General features: G+C 39.8%; 1 protein-coding gene across 1 annotated transcript in view; it reads left to right on the forward strand.

The window, feature by feature from the left end:
• The window catches only part of LOC102870950 (chromosome unknown open reading frame, human C12orf55), a 105924-nt gene extending 87225 nt beyond the window's left edge, over positions 1 to 18699 (forward strand). Inside the window, exons 9-14 of the mRNA XM_006888568.1 lie at positions 3088 to 3269; positions 3360 to 3528; positions 6396 to 6478; positions 12131 to 12265; positions 15754 to 15904; positions 18680 to 18699. Of these exons, the coding sequence (XP_006888630.1) occupies positions 3088 to 3269; positions 3360 to 3528; positions 6396 to 6478; positions 12131 to 12265; positions 15754 to 15904; positions 18680 to 18699 (740 nt within the window). The remainder of the gene's footprint in view (positions 1 to 3087; positions 3270 to 3359; positions 3529 to 6395; positions 6479 to 12130; positions 12266 to 15753; positions 15905 to 18679) is intronic.
• The last annotated feature ends 5895 nt before the right edge of the window (positions 18700 to 24594 follow it).

Here is a 24594-nt window from a genome sequence, read left to right on the forward strand (position 1 = left end):
AATAGCCTATAGTAGTCTCATTCAATATAATAGTCTATATATATTATAGGCTATATAATAGCCTGAAATAGTCAAATGACACACATTGCTTGCTGAAAGAGATGACTTACTGATAATGATCAAAGAGTATTCCTTTCAGTATGGATTGTACTTGAACATAAAACAAAATTTCTTACAACCAGACTAGTAAGGAAATTTCATTTTACTTGACTCCACAGTCAGTGCCCATAGAAGTCAAGAAATCAGTCAAGTTTCTGTGTCGGGCAAGGCTGCTGTACTATACCTCTTTAAAATGTTCCAAATAAAGATGTCTCTTTGAAGAACAAAGTGTATCTTGCCCAAGCCATGGTAATGTCCATTTGGCTCATATGCATAAGAATACTAGACAATAAAGAAAACTGGAAATGAATTGATCCCTTTGCATTATAGGGCCAGGAGGATAAATTTGGCTTGAAAGCAGTAGAGCCAGGATCCTCATTAGAAGTGAGGATGGAAACTCTTTCTACAGATGTAGTTGATTTGACTCCTGTATATCCCACCTGATGACGTCCAAGGATACAGTAAATAAGGTCCCCTGTGTGTGTTGTTTCAGAAAGTGTTTATAATGCACAGCTGGTTGTTCTTTCATAATTTTATTATAAGAAATCCATTGTTGTTTATTATCATAAATTTTTGAATTTTAAAAGAACAGCATATTCATTGCAAACACCTTTTTGCAACAACACTCACAGGGACTATACTCTTGGACCTTGCAGACAGTACCCTTGGACTTGGACACAACCATGGACATGCTCACCAGTCTGTGCCAGGAAATTGGAATACAGCAGCCTGGCTAACTGACTGGCAGAAATCCATTTGTTCACATTCCCAAAAAGGATGTGGAGATTATTGAGTAATATCATTACATGCAAGCAAATTCTTGCTGAAGATCATCCAAAAATGGCTAGAACGGAACATTGACAGAGACGTGCCAGAAGTTCGGGATGGGTTTAGAAGAGGTTGTTGGACCAGAAATATAACTGCTGGTGTCAAATAGATATTAGCTGAAAGCAGAGAATACGAGAAGAATGTCCATTTATGTTTTATTGACTATGCAAAGGCATTTGATTGTGTGAATCTTAATGAACTGTGATTAACATTGAGAAGAGTGATGATCCCAGGACATTTAATTTTGCTCATTTGAGCCATTACCTGACCCAAGAAGCTGTTGTCAGACTGAGCGAGGGAACACTGCATGGTTCAAAATCAGGAAAGGAGTGTGTTAGAGGTGTATTCTTTCTCCATACCTATTCAATATATATGCTAAGCAACTAAAGAAACTGGACTCAATCAGGATAGGACAAAGACTCTTCAACAATCTGTTATTATGCAAATGACACACCTTACTTGCTGAAAGTAAGGAGGACTTGAGGGTTTGCTGCAGAAGATCAAAGACTACAACCTTTAATATATGTATCAGCATGAAGAAAATGAAAATCATTACCACTGGGCCAATAATAAGCAGCATCATGAAGTTGTTGTGTCCTGGAACTGACCCGTAGCGACCTTCCAGTGGCTTTTTAGAGCCAGTAAATGGCTCCAGAGGAGATTTCCCTCTCTCTACTTCTGAGCAGATGGTGGAGTCGAAGCACATATCTTTTCAATTGAAGCACGGCTTCTCAGTGCTCTCTAATATCATGATAGATAGGGAAGAGACTGAAATTACCAATGATTTCCTCTTACTGGGATTCACATACAATGCCCTTGGTACTAGCAGTCAAGAAATCAAAAGACATGCTGCAATTAGAGAGTCTATTGTCAGGGACCTCTTCAAAGTACTGAGGAACAATGATGTCAGTTTAAAGACTAAGGTTTGCCTGATGCAGGCCACAGTCTTTTCAGTCACTTGTTATGCTTCTGAAAGCTGGACAGTGACTAAGGATGGCCAAAGAAGAATTGATTCCTTTGAGTTGCAGTGTTGGAGAAGGATACTGAATATTCTATGGACTTCAAAGAGAATGTCTTGGAGAAAGTGCTCCAAATCCTCCATTAGCTCCTGAGAGGCAAACAGATGGTGAAACCTTGTCCCACATTCGTTGGACATGTTATTAGGAGGGATTATTTCTTGGAAAAGGAAATTGTACTTGGAAAGTTGGAGGATCAGTGAAAGGGAGGAAGGTCCACAATGAGATGAATTGGCACAGTGAAGGCAGCAATGGATTTGATGACATGATGACGATAGCACAGGATAGGACAGAGTTCAGGTCTGTTGTTCATAGGTTTGTTATGGATCGTACTTGACCTGTTAGTACATAACAACGACAACAACATGGTAAAATTTATATTTCCAAGACCATATTTTCTGATTACTAATCTATCTTGTTTGTTTTGTTTTGAACTTTCACATTTCAACCACCAATAATCATCAATGCAATTGTTTATATCTGTTAATTGTTGTTCATTGTCATCAAGTTGGACCCCACTCATAGCTGACCCTCCAGTGGGTTTTCAGAGGCTGTAAATCATATGGCAGGAGATTGCCCATCTTTTCATAGAGCAGCTAGTGGACTCAAACCACTTGCCTTTGGGTTGGCAGTGCAACTCCTTGATAGTGAGATATGTCTCAGTATCTGGAATAACTGGAATGATGGAGCTATACTTGTCCTTCTTGAGTTCCTTTTCCTCTGTCAATTAAAAAATACTTTATATATATATATATCAGGAGCTCTGGTGGTTTAGTGGTGGGAACTACGGTTGGATCCAACTTCAGGGAATATAAAAACATTCATATATTAGCAATTATATATACCAAGAAACTGTAGACTATCCTGCTAATTCACTATGCCATTGAATCCATTCTCTTTTAAGTAGCCATCCTGAACACCCTTCAGCCCCAGGCTGGCATTCAGGGACTTCCTTATTTCCTGCTTTCATGTCATCCAGCCCTTTCTCACTATGCTTTTCATCTCCCGCACTAGAGTGCAAGCTCCATGAAGCCAGAGATTGTGTCCAAATTCTTTTCCATTGTTTCCTTGGGGCCTGGCCTACTTTGACAGCGAATATTGACTTCTCTGCCTAGATTCTCAAACCTCTTTATTTCTTTTCTAGCTTTAAATACTGACACACATGGAATGCTTGGATTTTCACAAACATCTTTGATGGAATGTATTATAGAAAGAAAAAATAACATTTCTCTAGATGCTGCTGTGAGATTTATAAAGTTAGCTTTTAACTATGAAGAATGGAGTTTATTTGAATCAGCTGCCTCACAATTTCTCTGCTATCTCCAGGTAATATCTGCGAAGCCATTAATTTTCCATCCCTTTAGTAAGATGGCTTTGGATTTCTAATTAATTGTGGCATGTAATTACTTCTTTTAGAAGCAAGATCATCCAGAAGCAAAGCAAGCAGAGATGGATTTAACGCTTCTTCTTGCAATAGAACCTCTAATAAATGTGAAGAAAAGCAAAGGTTTGGTCTTCCCTTTGGAAAGCTTCAAAGAGGGAGATTGTATTCAAGCATTTACAAGAAAAGTCCCTATTCACAGTGCGTATATGTTTTCCTTTTTGAAAAATGCAATGGGTTTTATCTGACCCAGTATGCTGCTTGTTAGGTCAGGTGAGGGAAAGACCTTTCAAGGCTGAGAGACTAGGACGTGTAGAGGCCTTTAGAGAAGAGTGCTCTGGGCAACTGAAGAGATAGCAAGAAGACTTTCACAGCTGGAATGCACTGCTGCTGCTGGTGGTGTGTGGGAGAGCTATAGGAGCTGAGGCCAGAGAAGTAGCTGCACACGAGATTACAAAGATTCTTGGGCCTTGCGGCAATCCTCAATTTTATTCTCAGTGAACATTTTGAGTTGAGGAATGACTGCTGGTTTGTTGGGATACATGAGAAGCCAGTAGGGTGCAATTATTTGCTATGCATCAGAAAGCTGGGCAATGACTAGAGATGATAGAAGGAGAATTGAGATCTTTGAGCTGTGGTGCTGGGGAAGAGTATGGAATACACCATGGATGGCTAGAAGAACAAACAGATTCATCCTGGAGAGAGTAAAACCAGGATGCTCCTTGGAGGTAAGAAGCTCAGATTGACATACTTTGGACATATTGCAAGGAGGGACCAGTCCTTGGAGAGGGACATGATAAGATCGTTAGACCGTGGATGAGATGGATTGATTCAGTGACTGCGGAAATAGGGGTAGGTGAGTCAGAGACAACAAGGTTGGCTCAGGATAGAGCAGGGTTCAGAGTTGTACATAGGGTCGCTATGAGTCACATGTGACTCAACAGCACATAACAACAACAACAATGTTTGGGCAGTCAAATGAAAATCTACCAGTCAGTGGCCTGGGGGAGTGTAGAATGATCTCTATCTTTCTAGCAGGCAGGGCCTTCCTTTTTAGGATTTTTAAAGTTGTTAGTTTTTGGTGTTTTGTTTTTTATTTAAATTATCCTATATAGTATTGCAAATGAATGTAAATAATGATTTATCTTTTTCGAATTAAGGTTAATCTATGCTTTTACTGATCATGACAGAATATTAAATACTAATCTTGCTAATGGTCAGACTCTGGCATAATTAAGTGCTCTGCTGCTGACACAGAATGTGGCCTTTTGCATCTCTTCAAGATGCCTTGGAAGGACGCCTGGTGACCTACTTCCAGAAGATCAGAGCTGTGAAAATCCTATCGAATGTAGTTTTACTCTGAAATGTATGAGATTGCTAGAGTTGTACTCTGAAATCTATGGCAACCAACATGATTTTTTTGTTTTAATCCTACTTATATGTAGTAGAAATATGTTTAAAAACTTGTTTCTATACCTTAGTGTCCCGGTTAAAGATATCCATTTTATTCTCTATTATACCTCATTTCAATATGTAAAAATTGTCTGCAATCAACCATGTATCCATTTTAAAACCGTCCACCATGAGTGATCCTACTGACATTTGAAACACCGATGGCATAGCTTCCAGGCTCACAGCAACCACCAGGTTTTCCCAGTGCATGAAACCGACAGTCAAGTTTTATTTTGATAAGAGCGAACACTAACAAACAGGCCTATATACACCTAACCTGTGAAATAAGCAGCAATATGCAAATCCCTCCCCCAGCTCAGCAGACTGACAGATGTCATACCTCTAACAGTAAACCACAGAAATAATCATGTGTACAGACGTCATGGCCCAGGGCAGCCCTCTGTGGTCCTGCCTGAGGAGCTGTACCAGGAAGGGCCCCAGGCACTGGTTCCTCCTGGACGTGCTCATCCGTCTATGTCAGGAACACTGGAAGACAGCCACTGGCCAACTGACTGTAAGAGAACTATGTCTGTTCCCATATAGACATATAGCATTGTGAAAATCTGCTGTCAAGAACCTTTCCAAAGTCCTGAAGAGCAGTGATATAAATTTAAAGACTAAGGTACACCTCATTCAAGCCATGGTTTTTCCAATCACTTACTATGCATCTGAGAGCTGGACAATGAATGAAGGTGGCAGAAGAAGAATCAATGTGGTGTTGGATACCCCATAAACTGCCAAAAGTATGAACAGATAAGTCTTGGAATAAGTGCAGCCAGAATGCTCTTTAGTGGCAAGGACGGCAAAGCTTTGTCTCACATATTTTGGGCACTGGACATATTGTTAGGAGAAGCTATTCCTTGGAAAAGGACATCATACTTGAAGAGGTGGAAGGTCAGCAAGAGAGGAAGACCCTTGGTGATAATGGATTGATAACCATGACTGTGACAATGGGCTCAAAAGTGTCATGGATGATGAGGGTGATGCAGGCTAGGACAGGATTCACGTCTATTGTTCATAGGGTTGCTGTTACGACTCAAGGGTACCTAACAACAAGAACAACTCATTTTAAAAATCAATTTATTTTTGCTCCGTTTTGTCAACAGTACTGCAAACACAGCTTGGGCTTTTCTGAATCATGTCATCTATGCTTCTCCTCCGTAGAAATCTGTGGCCTCTGTTTATTTGGCCACTGGGAATTTCTGGAGTCTGTGCTTTGTTCAGCCATGCTCTTAAGCTATTGATTGTGTATTGGCCTATTTAGGATATAACTTATGCCAAGTTATGATAACTTCTTTTTTCTTCTTTTAGTAATTTTATAATAATATTTTTTATTATTTTATTTCAACTGCCATATTTGCTTTTATGTTATAAACCTCTTCACATTTTTAAAGACAATATTGATATGCTGATCATAAAATAATAGGAACAAAAATAAATCTCTTAATTGAATTAAGACATGCTTAAATTAGTTGTTATACAGAACTATTAAAGTATTTTATTGACTTAATTTTTTTCCGTAGAATTTCTGTTTCTGTGCTTTTTCTGCAATTTATTTTTAACTAATTTTGCTATTTCTTTTTAATCAATTTCCCTCTACTTTATTAAATGAAAATCTCTTTGCATGAAAACTCTTGGATATTCAGAAGATATTTTCCAGTTGGCAGCAACATTATATTCCTGTCTCTGCAACTCTTCCCAGGTAAATTAGCTATATTGAATAATTTTTGGGTTATTTTTGTATATTGAATAATTTTTTTATAGTGGGATGTTGTGTGCCACAGAGTTAGAACTGACTCATAGCTGAACCTCCAGGGGGTTTTTCAGGGGCAGTTAATTGCACAGGATGAGAGTCCTCATCCTTCTCCCGTGGAGCAGTGGTGGATTTGAACCACATGCCTTTGGGATTGCAGCTCAGCTTCTTACCACTATTATATATCTAATTTAAAACCAGATTTACAATATCACTTAAGTGGCACCTTACAAAAATTCTCTCATCTTTTATCATTAGAATAAAAGGTTAAATTAGATCCTGGTTTTCTTTCATTTGAAGCTTCTCTCCCCTCGCCTTTTATTGTCTCTCTTTTTATGTCAAATTGTTCCTTTTATGAAAATTCCTAGACTGATTTATTTCTAGTAGTGAAGAAAATGAAGAAGTGCATTTAAGAAAGAATAAGTGTTTTAAATATTGTTTTTAACTTTATAAGTTCAGTTTGGTTGTTTTTTGGAGTTATTTTGCACACTATTGTTGTTGTTATGTACCATTGCGTCGACTACAACCTGTAGTGACCCTATGCACTATAATTCTGAACCTTGCTCTGTCCTGAGCCAGTCTGTCTCTGACACACCTACCCTCATCACCCCAGTTACTGAATCAATCCATCTCATCTGGGGTCTTCCTCTTCTGCACCGTCCCTTGACCCTTCCAAGCATGATATCCTTCTTCAAGGACTGGTCCCTGCAGCAACATGCCCAAAGAATGTGAGACAAAGTCTCAAAATCCTTGCCTCCAATGAGCAGCTTGGTTTCACCATCTCCAGAGCAGATCTGCTAGTTCTCTTGGGAGTCCATGGTATAGTCAACACTCTTCTCCAGCACCACAACTTTAAAGCATCGATTCTTCTGTCATCCTTGCTTATTGTCCAGCTCTCTGATGCATATCAAGTAATTGTGAAGACCATACCTGGATCAGGTACACCTTAATCTCTAGACTGACATCTGTGCTCTTCAGCACTCTGGAGAGGTCCCTGACAGCAGATTTTCCTAATGCAATTTGTCTTTTTATTTCCTGACTGCCGATGCCAAGAGTGTTGATTGTGGGAACAAGCAAGCTGAAATTTTTAAGAATCTCAATCTCTTCTCCATCTACCATGATGGTGCCAGTTGGCCCAATGGTGAGAATCTTTGTTTTCTTGATATTGATCTTCAATCCATATTGCAGACTACAGTCCTTGACCTTCTGCAGGAAATGCTTTAGGTCCTCCTCAGTTTCAGCAAGCAAGATTGAGTCATCTGCATAAGGCAGTTTGTTGATGAGTCTTCCCCCAATCCTGATGCCACCTTCTTCCTCATAAAGTCCAACCTCTTGAATAATCTGTTCTGCATACAGATTAAAAGGTTAGGGGACAGAACACATGCCTGACACACTCCTTTTCTGATTTTCAACCATACTCCCTGTTTCTCTGCTCTGTTCTGACTTTTCATGTTGTGATCTGTTTATAGAAATGGCCTGTACGGATCATGGGGTTTATTAGAAAGGTAATAGGCTACAATTCAGTTTGGAAACAGGATACAATTCTTTAGTCAGGACAGCTTCCTAGGTATGCATGTAAGCCTTCTGACCTTTGTAGGGGTGGGTGATAGTGGTGGAGGGTGGGGAGTAGAGGTGTGGAAGTGGGGTACACCTAAGCCCTCAGATAAACTTGGCAAGACTCTCATGTAGACTCCGTGGGAGTGGGGCAGAATTCTTCTACAGTTCTTTGTTATGTTAATGCAGTTGCTTAAAGAGAGAGCTGTGGTGCTAGGCTTTTTGGCCCCTGCTACATTGTTGTTTGTTTTTTTTTTATTTTATAAAGATGACACATAACAACAATTGGTTTGCATACAAAGTTCATATACATGGTGTTTCATTCATTCTCCTTGTATTTCATGATTAATCCCATACATTGTGTTTTATAAAATTATTCACTACTGATCTATGCCTACTATTACCCCATCTTTTCAGATCCCCAGTGGATCTTTCCTGATTCCTTCACTCCTCTCTTGCCCATCAAACTCTGCGACCAATGATTTCTCCTCCACCTTTCCTCAACTCCTCTCTCCCCTCCCCATTTCCCTTTTATACACATTTTACTAGTTATTCTTCTCTATTTGCAATAATGATCTTATATAATAATTGTGTCTATGAGACTGAGTTTCTTCCCTCTGCATAATGCTCTCCAGTCTCCCATGCTATATAGTATTTTTTCAAAATCATTGCTCCTGATTGCTGAATAGTATTCCATCATGTGAATGTACCACAATTTCTCAGTCCATTTGGTTATTGATGGACATTTGAGCTGGTTCCATGTTTTTGCAATGGTGAATAAAACTGCTCTGAACATCGGTGTACAAATCTCCATTTGTGTCTCAGTTCTGTTTTCCTCTGAGTATGTTCCTAGCAGTGGAATAGCTGGGACATATGTATATGTACATTCAGCTTTTTGAGGAAATGCCAAACCGCCTTCCAGAGTGGTTGTACCATTTCATAATCACACCAACAGTGGGTGAGAGTTACTATCTCTTCACATCCTTTCCAACACTCAATGCTTACTGTCCTGTTAAACTTGACCACTGCTACTGGGATGAGATGGTATCTCATTGTGGTTTTGATTTGCATCTCTCTTGTTGCCTGTGATTTGAGCATTTCTTCATGTATCTGTTAGCCATCTAAATGTCTACTCTGTGAAAAATATTTCCACGTCTTTTGCCCAATTTGTAATTGGGTCGTTAGTCTTGTTTTCATCTGGAGGCCCTGTGATATTCTGTTAACTTCATTCTAAGGCCTTTGTCGGAGATGTTGTTGCCAAATGAATTTTCTTAATCATCAGGTTTTCTCTTCACCCTATTGGGAAAAGCTTTTGTTGAACACAGGGACTAAGGTCTCATTCATCAATATTATTCTCTCCTTGTTGTGTGTCTTTCATATTTCCTTGTATACTTATCTTTCCTATTTGCTCTTCTCACTGCACTCTCTGATTCTTCTTTTCTGGGAGTAATGAGATTTCCTTTTTCTACATCAGAAGCTGCTCAATTTATGCCTTGCCGGGTGGCAAAACTGACCAATCACTGAGTTAGTAGCCTACAAAGCAAGTTGTGACAAGAAATCTGGAGAGCAACCACTTGGCCAACTGACTGGAAGAGATCTATATTTGTTCCCATTCCAAGGAAGGGTGACCCAACAGAGTGCGGAAACTACAGAGCAATATCATTGATTTCACATGCAAGCAAGATTCTACTGAAGATTATCCAAAAATGATTAGAACAGCACATCAGCAGAGAATTGCCGGAAGTCCAGGCTGGGTTTAGAAGGGGTCATGGTACTAGGGATATTGTACCTGATATTAGATGGATCTTAGCTGAAAGCAGGGAATACCAGAAGAATGTATATCGGTATTTCATTGATTATGCAAAGGCGTCTGGCTGTGTGAATCATAACAAACTATGGCTGACTCTGAGAAGAATGGGAATCCCAGAACACTTGATCATGCTAATGTGAAACCTATACTTGGACCAAGAGGCAGTTGTCAGAACAGAGCAGGGTAACACTGCATGGTTCAAAATTGGGAAGGATGTACGCCAGGGATGTGTCCTGTCTCCATACCTTTTCAACCTGTATGCAGAGCAGATTATCTGAGAGGCTGAGCTCTATGAGGAGAATTGTGGCATCAGGATTGGTGGAAGATCTATTAACAATCTGTGTTATGCAGATGACACAACCCTGCTTGCTGAAACTGAGGATGACCTCATGCACTTGCTGCAGGGGGTCAAGGACTGCAGCCTTCAGTATGGACTGAGGCTCAATGTCAAGAAGACAAAGATTCTCACCACTGGACCAATTAGTAGCATCAGGATGGATGGCGAAGAGATTGAGATTGTTCACAGCTTCAGTTTGCTCGGCTCCACGGTCAACACTCTTGGCACCAGCAGTCACGAAATAAAAAAAATGTATTGCGATGGGAAAGTCTGCTGTTAGAGACCTCTCTAAAGTACTCAAAAGCAATGGTGTCTATCTGGAGACTAAGGTGCACCTGATATAGGCCATGATCTTTGCAATCAGTTGTTATGCATCAGAGAGTTGGACAGTGACTAGGGAGGACAGAAGGAGAATTGATGTCTTTGGGCTGTGGTGCTGGAGATGAGTATTGAATGTTCCATGGACTGCCAAGAAGACAGACAGATTCATCCTGGAGAGGATTAAACCAAGCAACTCCTTGGAGACAAGGATTCTGGGGCTTCATCTGACATACTTTGGGCATGTTGCAAGGAGGGACAGGTTCTTGGAGAGGGACATCATGCTTGGGAGGGTGGAGGGACAGCACAAGAGGGGAAGACCCTCTATGAGATGGATTGATTCAGTGACTGGGGTAATCTGGATGGGTGTGTCGGAGGCAGTGCGATTGGTACACGATAGAGCAGGGTTTAGGGCTGTTGTACATAGGGTTGCTATGAGTCGCAAACGACTCGACAGCACATAACAACAAAAACAACAACAACACCAAATGTGCTGTTCACCTCATTGGGGTTGTCCCACCTAGCTAAGTGGTGAAAGTCAAAACCCATGTCTAAGAAAGCCATTTTGAACAAGGAATCCACTGCATCACAGATTAACCCCAAAGTCATTAGTTTGAATCCACTAGCTGCTCCATGGAAGAAAAAAATGAGACATTCTTCTGCCATTAAAAACCACAGTCTCAGAAACCTGATGGGGAGCAGTGAAGAACTGGCATTGACTTCGTGGTGGCGCCTTAGAAGATGGCCTGGCAATCTGCTTCTGAAGTGTCACAGCCTTGACAATCCTATGAAACAATTCTGCTCTGCACAACCTGACTTGTCATGAACTGGAATAAGCTTGGCAATTGTTTAACAACCTCAAACTCCAAGCACTGTGCTAACATTTTTTTTTTATGTTTTTAGCATAGCATTAGGGAGCTCTGGTAGCCTAAGAAGCTGCCCTACAATCCTAAAGGCAGGAAGTTCGAAAACACCAGCTGCTCTGTGGCAAAAGGATGGGTATTCTCTTCCTGTGTGATTTACTGCCTCTGAAAACCTGCTGGAGGATCAACTTTGAGTCAATCCCAACTTGACAGCACAGAACAACAGCAGGCAGCATAGCATTATGTTTTTTAGTTCAGATATAGGGAGCAATATTGTTTTTCTTTAGAAGAGAGTCAGATAACACTGATTCAAGAGAGAGATAATCATTCTGCGGGACTAAGATTGGCATTCTCCTACCATGCAATTATTGCCTTTGAAAACCTGCTGGAAGATCAGCAATGGATTGGTTCCAACTCAGTGGTACACAAGAGCATAGTTGTTCTAGGTCACTGACTGATACCCAATGTCAGGTTCTGTTGAGTTTCTCTTGGGAGGTAATTTTGCTCCAAGCCAAAAGGCATAGGGTTCAAATACACCATTTGCTCTGTAGGAGAAAGAGGTACAATTTTCTGCTCAATTGAACCCTGGAACTGCCTCTGGAAATCTGCTGGAGGTCACCTATGAGTTGGTTTAGACTTGATGGCACATAATAATAACATCTCTATCTGTATTTTGCTATTCTTGTTAATTTGCCTTATTAAATTTTTTTCCTTTCCAGAATGTTCAGCCTGATAAGGAAATAGTTGTGGATATGATAATGTTCCTGTGGCAGAGATGCAAATTAGGAATTCAGCGACTCAATATGTCAAAAAATGAGTCTTCAAAACTTACCCAGAAAATCAATACTAACAAGGTATTCCTCTGTGTTCTTTTTCATACATTTTTTGGGGGTTTGTTTCTGCAATTCCAAGTTGTGACATAAATTTAAAATTTATTTTTTCCCCTATTTACCCATTTATTCTGTTTATATTAAGGACAAGATACTCTTAAGTGTAGTACTGCGGAGTGTGAGATATTTCAAGCTTTAAGAGAATAGATATTTATTGTGCTGATGGCACAGTTATTTAAAGTGCAACACTAACCCAAAGGTCAATGGTTTGAATCCATTAGGCACTTCAAGGGAGAATGATATGGCAATAAGCTCCTTGTTGTGGTTATGTATTATGGAGTCAGAACTGACTCATAGCTGACCCTCCAACAGGTTTCCAGAGGCAGTAAATTATACACAGAAGGTGATTGTCCATCTTTATCTCACAGAGCGGCTGATGAAACTGTGTTCCTTTTGGGTTGACAGTACAGCTCCTTCCCAATTAGCCACCAGAGCTCCCTAGAAAGACTACAGCCTAGAAAACCTTCTATAGCAGGGATACTCTTGTCACATAGGGTTGTTGTTTGTGGGAATCACTCTTCAGCAAACAATATGGACACGTGAACTTTGATACATTTTGAAGTGGTTTAACAAAAGAAGATACAAATAAGGGGTTACAGAGTTTTAATTAAATTATACAGTTAGACTATTTACAGAACAAGTTCATGGGAATATATAAGGTAACTGGTTCATAACGTAGAGGCTCGGGGGAAATTCTCCTGTGTTTATGAAGCATCCTACTTTTAGATGCTTTAGGATTCCTGGGGTGATTTTTATCAGATATGCGAGGTGATGTTGGTGGATAAATGCTGTTTTATCATCTCAGATCTCACAGTGTGATGGTTTTATGTGATAAGCTTTGGAGATATAGCTATAAAGATGAATTTCTGAGACACTTAACTTAGTGTCTGACATGAAGAGAGAGAACATTGTAGGTATATATAATCTTCATAATATATGTTGTAGTTGTTGTTAAGTGCTGTTGGGTCATAGGCGACTCATAGCAACTCTATGAAGGAAAGACCTGAACACTTGCATACCTTACATCATTTCTCCCAGTTCATAGAGTTTCCAGAGGCAAGCTATTATGGAAGTGGATGCCACTCCTGCTTCCAACCTTGTTTTAATCGGGGAGCTCCACACTATCCACCATGCATTAGACACATCACTGTCACAGTGTGTAGCATTGCAGCAACCATGAGTTACCTCTGTACAGCAAATAGACAGACCAGGGCTATACCGTTTGGATGTTGTTGTTGTTATGTGTCGTTGAGTCACTTGTGACTCCTAGTGACTCTATGCACAATAGCTCTGAAGCCTGCCCTATTCAGAGTCAATCTCACTGCTTCTGACACACCTATCCTCTCAGATGGTATTGCCAAATATTTTTTCCCAATCGGAAGGTTTTCTTTTCACCCTGTTTTTGATGCACACAGGGATTTAATCCTTAGAAGGTCCCATTCATCAATTTTATCCTCTCCTAGTTGTGTATTTCTGACTGTATTTATCTGCCCCTTTATACCTTACACTTAGCTTGCTCCTACTTTGGCTTTTATGATCTTTATGGTTTTAGACTTTACTCTTAGATCTCTGATCCATCTTAAGTCGGGTTTTGTGTATGGGTGAGATGTGGATCCTGTTTCAGCTTTTTGCAAGCAGCAGTCCAGTTTTGCCAGTACCATTTGTTGAAGAAGTTGTCGTTTCCGCATTTGGTAGATTTTGTTTCTTTGTCAGGTATCAGTTGACTGTAGATAGATGAGTTAGTTTCTGGGTTCTTGATTCTGTTCCTTTGGTCTATGTGCCTGTCATTGTACCAGGACCGTGCTACCATGCTGTTTTGGTATTACAGCTGTATAGTGTAGGTTTTGAGATCAGGGAGTGCTATGACTCTCACTTTGTTGTTGTTTTTCAGAAGTGCTTTGCTTATTCAGGGTCTTTCTTCTTTACAAATTGCCTTTTTTATCTCTTTGAAAAAATGAATTTTGTATCTGTTTTGGGATTGTGTTAAACACGTAGATTGCTTTAGATAGAATTGTCATTTTTTTAAAAAAAATTATTTAATTTTGTTGAACGTTTACAGAGATTTTGGATTTACATTCATTCTTTGTTGCACTTTTCTCCCTGCCCACCCTTCCTCCCTCATCCCCAGTTTGCTCTTCTCTTTGAAAAGTAATAGAAAAATTCTTTCATTGGTATACAATCTCCCCCTCTGAGTATACTCCATTATGAAACCTTCATTCTCGACTCTTCACCAAAGAAGACAGTCAGATGGCCAATAAGCACATGAAAAAATGTTCGAAATCCCTAGCTGTAAGAGAGATGCAAATCAAGACAACTATGAGATATCATCTCACCTCAGTAAGAATAGCAAAATTTAACAGAGCAGCAAACAACAAATGCTGGTGAGGTTGTAGAAAAACTGGAACCCTTATTCACTGTTGGTAGGAGTGTAAAATGGTGCAACCATTATGGAAGACAGTATGGCACTTTCTCAAAAAGTTGCAAATAGAAATACCATTTGACCCAGCAATTCCTCTGCTGGGAATATACCCTAAAGAAACCATAACTGCCACCCAGGCAGATAGATGCACACCCATGTTTATTGTGGCTTTGTTCACAATAGCAAAGAGTTGGAAACTACCTAAGTGCCCGTTAACAAATGAATGGATAGAGAAACTGTTGTATATTCACACAATGGAATACTATGCTGCATTGAAAAACAAGGAACTCATACAATATCATTAAAAATGAGTGATCCTGGAGGGCATTATACTGAGTGAAATATCTCAATCACAAAAGGACAAATGGGGGGCCAGGGAGAAAAGTGTAACAATGAGTGAATGGAAATCCAAAATCTCTGTAAATGTTCATTAAAATTAATAAAACTAAACTTATTTAAAAAAAGGACAAATACGGCATAGTGCCACTGTTGTAGAACGGGACTGACATTAGGGTTGGGGTGAAACTGAGAAAGATTGGATAAATTATACCGTATTGAAACAGATGAGGGAGATAACAGTTTAGAATTGACATTTTTACAGCACAGGGGAGGAAGACCCCAGATGGAGTAGATTGATACATTAACTGGGGCAACGGGGGTTGGTGTGTTAGAATCAGTGAGACTGGCTCAGGACATAGCAGGCTTCAGAGCTACTATACATAGGATCACTATGCATTGCAGACGAGTCCACAGCATATAACAACAGCATCCATTAACAGGGAACAAACATTTTCCCATTTATTTAGGTCTTTTATTGTTTCCTGCAGAAGTATTTTATAGTTTTCTTTTTAAAGATCTTTTGTGTCTCTAATTAGGTTTATTCCTATGCATCTCGATTTGTGGTTGACTATTGTAAATGGTATTGCTTTCTTAGGCTGATAACTTTACAGAAGCAGTAAAGGGTAAAAAATGTGAATTTCCTACAATGTTAGGCACTATTAATTGATTTTGCTTATATTTTTTTGTTGTTTAGTGGGTTTATCTTCTGTGGCTAATAAATGAAATAATTCATTGCTGTAAAATGGAAGACATCGACATTGTGGTGGTTGCGGAGATCACTCTACGCTTATGTGAAATATTGGAGTATTTAGGAAACCACAGGAGAAAACAAAAAAAATATCCAGGTAAAATACTGAGCATGAAAAGTATTATTGTTGTTGTTGTTATGTGCTGTTGAGTTACCTGTGTCCCTGTGTCCAACAGCCCTAAGCTCTGCCCTATCCTGTGCCAATCTCACCATCTCTGACACACCTACCCCCAATACCCAAATCACTGAAGCAATCCATCTCATTGAGGGTCTTCCTCTCCTGCGCTATCCTTCCACCTTCCCAAGCATGACGTCTCTCTCCAAGGACTCGTCCTTCCTTGCAACATGTCCAAAGTATGTCAGAAAAAGATTCAGAATCCTTGCCTCTAAGGAACTGTCTGGCTTCACCCTCTGCAGGACAAACCTGTTAATTTTCTTAGCAGCCCAGGGTATATTAAATACTCTTCTCCAACACCACAGCTCAAAGGCATCAATTTCCCTTATATCATCCCTAGTCATTGTCCAGCTAGACTGGTAGTCTATATGTTGTTGTTGTTAAGTGCCGTCGAGTCGCAGGCAACTCATAGCGACCCTATGGAGGAAAGTCCTCAGTGCTTGGCTGCCTTTCTTCCTCTCTCCAGGTTCATAGGGTTTCTGGAGGCAAGCTATTATGGAAGTGGATGCCACTCCTCCTTCCAAGCTTCTTTTAATCTGGGAGCTCCACCCCACTCTCTGTCCCAATTGGGTAACCAGCCATTAACACATTTGACACATCAGTGTCACAGTGTTCAGCCTCACAGCAACCACAATTGACCGCTGTATGGCAACTTGTACACCAGGGCTATACGACCTAGAGGAATGTCTGAACAAAAGCAATGAAAGACTGGCCTGAGGGCCACGGATTAAAAGTTACCCACCTTTGGCTTTGTAGCATCGCTTTCTGTCCACTGGGCCAGCTGATCTCTGTCTCTCTCTGTTGATTTTATTGTTGTTAGCAGCCCGGCATACCCAATTGCTGGGAAACTCCCTGTCCCAGACCCCCATTCATCTGGCAAGTCCACTCTACCAACCCCCTCATGGGCCCCAAAAAACTGCCATGTGTACTCGGAGTCCTCAAACCTACCACACCTCCAGAAGGTAATCTATATAGAGATGCCAATATTTAAGGCTAAATGGAATATAGTACAAGATAACTACTCTTACTGTAGACTAAGCATTGCAGTGTTGTGTTTTATCTATGATTTATAGCCTGAGATAACTAAAAGAGATGGTCTAGCCAAGGATACCAGAAGAATTAGTGGAAGACAAAATTATTTTCACTTCTTCTGTTGTTGTTGTTATTTGTCGTTGAGTCACCTTCAACTTATAGAGACCCTGAAACAATAGCTCTAAACTTTACCCTATTCTGAGCCAGCCCCACAGTCTCTGTCACAATTGACCCCATTGCCATAGTCACTGTGTCAATCCATATCATCTAGGGTCTTTTCCTATGCTGACCCACCACCCTTCCACACATGATTTCCTTTTCCTAGGACTCACTCCTCCCCACGCCATGCGCAAAGAATGAGATGAAGTTTTAAAATCCTTGTCTCCAAGAAACAACCCAGTTTCCCCCTCTCCAGGTCTGACTTATTTGTTCTTTTGGCAGTCTGTGGTCTGTTCAATACTCTTCTCCAGCACCACAATGCAAAGGCATCAATAATTCTTCTAACCTTCTGCATCATTGTCCAGCTTTTTGGTGCATAGTAATCAGTTGAGAAGACCATGGTCTGGATCAGTTGCACCTTAGTCTCTAGACTGTCTTCTCCTGTTCAATAATTTTTCCCTTTTCAATTACTCATCACCACTTTACTCTCTTTCTCCTTTCCCCCCCCCCCAGTCTTCCTTTTGTCCATTTGCATATCTACTTTTCTATTTTTCCTGTGAAGTGTACACTTCTTGAAAGAAGAGGACATGTTTTGGTCACAGTTCTATTCTGGGAATGCACACACTCCTGAACATGGAATGGGGCCAATATTTGTTGACTATCAATGCCCTTTTACCTTTCATCTTCTTTTTATGTTATCTTCTAATTCCCTCCTCTTTTTGTATACTTTATTTTATTATGATTTTAATGAAAGTTTACAGAAAGGTTGGGTTTTCATTCATTTACTCTTACACAATTTCCTCCCTCCTTCTCCCTCTCTCCTTCCCCAGTCCACTTTGTAGTACACCTCTTATTCCAAATTGTCATCCTACTCATAATCATATATTCCTTTTGACAGTTCTTCCCCTCATCTCTTACAATGCAGTGTTCATTATCCGTCCACTCTTTCCCCATTCTGTCCCTACCTTCCACATGCCTGTCCTATTTTATAACAGCCATTTTATGCAGTATTTGTCCTTTTGTGATTGAGATATTTCACTCAGCATAATGTCTTCCAGGCTCCCCCATGTTGTGTAATGTTTTACAAGTTCATTGATTCCCGCCTCTTAAAAATGCTACTCCTTTCTTTTTTTTCTTATTCCACTGATCCTCTTTTCCTTTTCAATCTTGTTTTCCTCTTTTTGCCTTCATTTCCCACCCACACTTCTCCTCTCCCTGTTTCAGCCTCTTTCTGCCACTGTTATTTTTCTTCTTTTGAGAAGATGCCATTTCTCAAAATCTGACTTCATGCTCTGAACATGTTTTGTCTTCTGCCTGTGTGGAATTAATCCCTCAACCCTCTCTACCTGTTGGCAGAGAATGAGCTGGGATGTCCATGGTGTCAATAGAATATTTATTTCACTCAGCTGATGAAGTGTGTCTGACTTTGGTAGGATTCTGCAGTAAAGCCATCGTTTCTCCGCCCCCCACCCCTAAATTCACTAATTTGGTTCTCTTTATCCACAGAGCTGGGCTTTGGTGAATAAGGTGTGACAGCTGTGCCACCAACACAAAGGCAGGCAGTTTGAATCCACCAGTTGTTCCAAGGGAGAAAGATGGGTAGTTTCCTGGGTGATTTACAAGCTCTGAAAACACATTGGAGGATAAGTTATGAGTCAGTTATGAGTCAGTGGGAATAAATTGAGTTATCTTCAGTTGGTGTTCCTTAGACACAAAGATTGTATGATAGTGGTATTAACAGGTTGTCCTTATACATGTATGCATATTATCCTGTCACTCACAACACTGTATTTCAAGATTGATCTAGAAATGGCCTTTTTAACTATGAAAGCGAACCCATTTTTTTCCCCCTCACCTTTTCATCTTCAGCATGGTAGATCATCAGATCATCTGATCATCTGATTCAAAACATCCCATGCCAATCCATCTTATTTTGCCAATACCTAATATGTCTAGATTTAGGCATTCCATTTTTTCTTAATGATGTCCAGTTTTTATATTTGCATGCTTCTCACATTCCACATACCAGTCATTAGTTTCTACTTACAACTGTTCCTCCTCCTTTGTGTTTCCAACTTTGAGGACTCAGCCTCAGTTGCCATATCTGTTATTCTACTCTATTTGTGCTGTATTGTATGTAGGGCTTTCGAAGGCCTGTTATGTTTCAGAAGTAGATGGCCAGTCTTTGTTCCTAGTATGCCTTAACTTGGATGCTTAGTTTTGGAACAACATCTGACAGACAAGTACTTTAGTAAAAGGAGCAAATGAAAGACACTTCCCCTTACAGAGATAACCACCCATGCAGTACCCTCCCCCTAAATATGAGTCTTGTCCCTTCCGTTTCCCTGCTATATCAGCATCAGTTGCTCTCCTGCCTACCCCATTCAGCACCTCTCTCCCCCAGCCACCCCTTGATATGATGGCTAAGGTCACAAATCACTTCTGTGGTGTCTTGTGCCTGGCATTGCTGCTGGTCACTCACACTGATTTCTATTTCACATTTAGAAAGAAACACCAAGAAAAAAAGTCTGACTTGGAGAATCTATACTCTATCCTAAGCCAGTCTCAGTAGTTTAGACACATCTCCCACATCACCTCTGTTACTGTGTCAATCCATCACAACCAGAATCATCTTCTCCTGAACTGTCCCTCCACCCTTCCATGCATGGTATCCATGGTATCCTTTATGGTCACATGTCCAGAGTATTATGAGATGGAGCTTCAAAATCTCTGCCTCCAAGGAGAAACTTTATTTAACCCTCTACAAGACAGACTTGTTAATTCCCTTGGTGGCCCATGGTATGTTCAATACTCTTTTCCAGTACCACAATTTAAAGGCAAAATTTCTTGGCCTGGATCAGGTGCACTTTAGTCTCTAGACTGACATCATTGCTCTTTAGCACTTTGGAGAGGTCTCTGACAGCATACTTCCTCAGTGCAATTAATCTTTTGATTTCCTGACTGTTGGTGCCAAGAGTGTAGATTGTGGAGCCGAGCAAGCTGAAACTGTTAACAACTTCAATTTCTTCTCCATCTATTGTGGTGCTGCCAGTTGACCCTGTGGTGAGAATCTCTGTCTTCATAATGTTGAGCTTCAATCCCTTTTGAAGACTTCAGTCCTTGACCTTCTGCAGCAAACACTTCAGGTCTTCCTCAGTTTCAACAAGCAAGGTGGTTTTGCTATCTTCAAAAGGCAAGTTGTTGAGTCTTCCTCCAATCCTGATGCCACATTCCTCCTCATAATGTCCAGCCTCCCGAATGATTGGTTTCTCATACAGACTGAAAAGGTATGGAGATAAGATGCATCCCCAGTGCAGTTCTTTCCTGATTTTGAACCGTGCAGTGTTTCCTTGCTCTGTTCTGAGGACTGCCTCCTGGTCCAAGAATAGTTTTCTCATAAGCATAATCAAGTGTCCTGGGACTAGGATTCCCATTCTTTTCCTAAGATTAGCCACAGTTTGTTGTGATCCACAAAATGCCTTTGCAAAGTCAATGAAATACGGATAGACATTCCTCTGATACTCTTTTCTCACAGCCATATGACACATTCATATGACATTGTCAATAATGTCTCTAGTGCCATGGTCTCTTCTTTTGCATTTCTGGCAGTTCTCTGTCAAAGTCCTGCTCCAGTCATTTTTAGATGATCTTGAGCAGGATTTTTATTTTAATCAAGCTCCTGTTCCGTGGTATTTGTCCAAATTAATACGGTTGTATGTTCTTATTTTCTGAATGCTTTTAAATGGATTTTCTAGAATACGTAGGAAGACTCATCTGTGTACCAGTTGACCATATTTACCTCTTTCATAATCAAGATTCTGGTTTTTGTTGTTTATGTGATGCTTTGAAAGTCTGTTATGTAAAGGGAAAAAATCATATGAAAGAAACAAGCTGCTATTTAGTAAGTTTGTGCAGCATTGACTTATTTATAAGGTTATTGGTAATTAAAAAGATAAATACATTTGCATAACTGTTCTTACTTGCTGCTACATTTCAGTTTTTCTCTTTCTGCTTTTCCGATCACATTTTTTTTGTTGCACTCTCTTCTGTTAATTATTTTATCCTTCCTTTCTTTTTTTCTTACTTCTTTACTTCTATTTTCCTTCCTGCATTCTTACTCTCTGTCTTCTTGTTTGTTTGTTTATTTATTTATTTTTATTTTTTTACAGAAACATATCAAAAACTCAGGGACAGTGAAGTATCTGCTTCATTGAAAGAAGGCCTAGATACTCTTCCAATATTCAAGGTATTACATAATATTTTAGAAAATACAGTTAAAAATAAATGCCAGATTTGCCAGTATATAATAGTTTCTTGTGGAAATTATTTTGAATATGTAAATTTTAAGAATTTATTGTTCACACAGGAACATTCTGTAATAGCTTTTGCTTTTATTCTAGGAAAAGAGTCATTAAAAGGATTTTTGTTGTTGTTGTTAGGTGCTGTCAAGTACAACTCATAGTGACCCTGTGAACAAAAATATCTGAATCCTGTTCTATCCTCACACTCCCTGACACACAAGAGCCCACCGAGGCAGTCACTCTGTCAGTCCACCTGTTTGAGGGTCTTTCTCTCTTCACTGACCCTCTACCCTCCCCAGCATCATGCCATTCTCCCAGGAACAGCCCCTCCTAGCAACATGCCCAAAGTATGTGAGGCAAAGCCTCATAATTCTTGCCTCCAAAGAGCACTCAAGTTGCATACTTACATTAATATTTATGATTTGTAAACTTAACATCGAGTGTTCTGGTTAGCACTTGACTCTGACAAGCTGAATGAGAGCCTGAAAGAAGAAAGGAATGGAGGACTAAATGGTCATGCATCTTTCCTTCCTCATCCTTCTCTTCTGATGTTATAAATATATATTTAATGGATCATGTAGTTGAATTGAATGAAGTCTGTCGATGTTGTTACATTCTGTCATGCTGACTCAGACTTATAGTGACCTATGTGCAAAAGATCCACCCCTTGCCTGACCCCATGGCCTCACAGTCTCTGCTGTGTAGAAGTCCATTGTTGTAGTCATCACGTCAGTCTTCCTTTTTGGGGCTTCTTCTCTTGTACTGACTCTATACATTTTCCAACATCATATTTTTTCCCAAGGACTATCCCTTTCTAACAACATGCCCAAAGGATGTGAGACAAAATCATCCTTACCTCTAAGGAACCTTCATTCATTATCATATTTTCAGAGTTTGTAAATCTTTACAGGAGAAAGTATCTTAGCTGTCTGATATACAGCCTTCTCAGCTGTTTCTGTAACATACTGTCCAAGTTCTACATAACCTACGTACTGCAGTTGGTGTTGGGATACTTGGAGTTGAATCCTGACATAGCTGTTGACTGTCTTTGAATGAATTATTCACCAATTTGAATATGTGTTTTCATCAGTGAAATTAGAAGGGCAGTGCCTGTTTCACTAGGTTATCATAGCGATGAAATGAGCTGCACTGGCAAAACGGAAAAATATGCACATGGTGCTTGATAGATGCCCTTGGTTTTGTCTCATGCATTGTGTACAGCACTGAATGCCAGCTTTGTGTTCTCAGACTCATCTAAAAGAGTGTGAAAGGGTATGAAGTGGAAAAATGGAGTGAAAGTTTATTGAAAGTAGAATCTATAAATCCCTATATTCTCCTCATAGAGACTGTGAATACACATAAACCAAACCAGGTACTGTTGAGTTGATTCTAACTCTTGGTGACTCCATATGAATCAAAGTAGGACTGTACTTCACAAGGTTTTCAATGTCTGATTTATTGAAAGTTTATTTCTAGGTGTCTCTCTTTCTTTCTTTCACAGCAACTACCACCACAACAATACCTCAAAAAAACAACAGAGCCAAAAATGCATTGCAGTTGAGGTGGATTTCAACTCATAGTGACTTTATAGCATGCAGTGAAATGTTTTTATACAATTTCCAAGACTGTAATCTATACTGAAGTAGAATATCCTATATTTCTCTTTTGAAATAATTATGAACTGCAACCATCAATCTTTCTTCCGAGGCACCGCTACGTGGTCTAGAATTGTCAGTCTTTGGGTTATCAGTGAGCTTGTTAAACAGATTCTATAGATAGGATAAGTGATAGATATTTTATATATACCTATCACTGTTGATTCCAACTCATTGTGACATTATAGAACAGAATAGAACAGCCCTGTAGAACTTCCAAGAGAAAGGCGTTCTGGGGGCCTATGAATTGAGCTGCCAACCCAAAGGCATGTGGTTCAAGTCCACCAGTTGCTCCATAGGGGAAAGATAAGCAGTCTCCTTTCTTGTAATTTACAGCCTCTGAAAACCAACTGGAGGGTCAACTATGAGTCAATTCTGACTCATAACAACATACAATAATACTATTTGAAAAAAAATGTGTCAAGTGCTGTTGTGATTACATAAAAACATATATAAGTTTTCTCAAGTATGTAACAGCTCTTTTTTGATCAGTATATTGCAGACTTACTATAAAGAATGAGTATCAACCTCATAGTTATATATATATGTATATGAATCTATATAGAACATATAGCACAGTGCCTGGTACCTAGTAAGTTTTAATGCTAGCTGTGATGATGGTGTTGGTGAAGGAGAAGGAGAAGGAACGTGTATACACGTGCATGTGGGGGGAGTTGAAAATTTTTTGATGTTAGAAAGTATCCTTAGAGACTCTGTTTTTAGCAATATGGTAAACTAGGTAACTCCAAACTAGCCTGCTATGAAACCTCTAGACAGATTGGACAGAACTCAACAACAGTATCCTCAATTACATCTCAGAGTCACCCGCACAAAAATAAAGTAGGGACCCATATAGAAAGGGGAAATGAAAACCAGAATGGTGAATTTATGGGTGGATGCTGCAGCAGCTGACAGGTGTGGGTTCATCGGTTCATCTATAAAGAAAATTAGGTTTTTAAAAAAAATTTTATTACTTTATTTTTTTTATGTGTGTACTGTCAAATCAGATCTGGTACAGGAGGAGATTGTCCCTCCTTCTTCAGCAGAGTATCTGGTGGATTCGAACCTCATATCTCTGGGATTGCAGTGCAGCTTCTTACCATTAGGCCACCAGAGCTCGCCAGAGCTTAGATTTTTAACAGTCTTTCAGTCACAAGAGATAAAAGCTTGGACATATGAAAAGGGGAGGTCAGAATTGAAAGCCCTTCTCTCTTATAAAAGTAGAACCTAGATAAGGTGACAGTAAGACATTTGCTTACTGAAGGGAGATGGTTAGGAGAAAGTCTTTTCTAATGATTTATATCCTTGGGCCTGCCCTCAAGTAGGTTTGAAATTTTAATTTTTACTGCTTAAATTGCTTGAAAACTTCCAATATAATAAACAAATAGATATTAAAGGGAACCTGAGCTCATTTCTGATTAGAGAATTTGATCATTTCTCTCTCTCTCTCTCTGTCACACACACA

The sequence above is a fragment of the Elephantulus edwardii genome, unplaced genomic scaffold (genome assembly GCF_000299155.1).
Source record: "Elephantulus edwardii isolate Elephantulus edwardi_28Jun2011 unplaced genomic scaffold, EleEdw1.0 scaffold00068, whole genome shotgun sequence".
Classification (NCBI taxonomy): domain Eukaryota; kingdom Metazoa; phylum Chordata; class Mammalia; order Macroscelidea; family Macroscelididae; genus Elephantulus; species Elephantulus edwardii.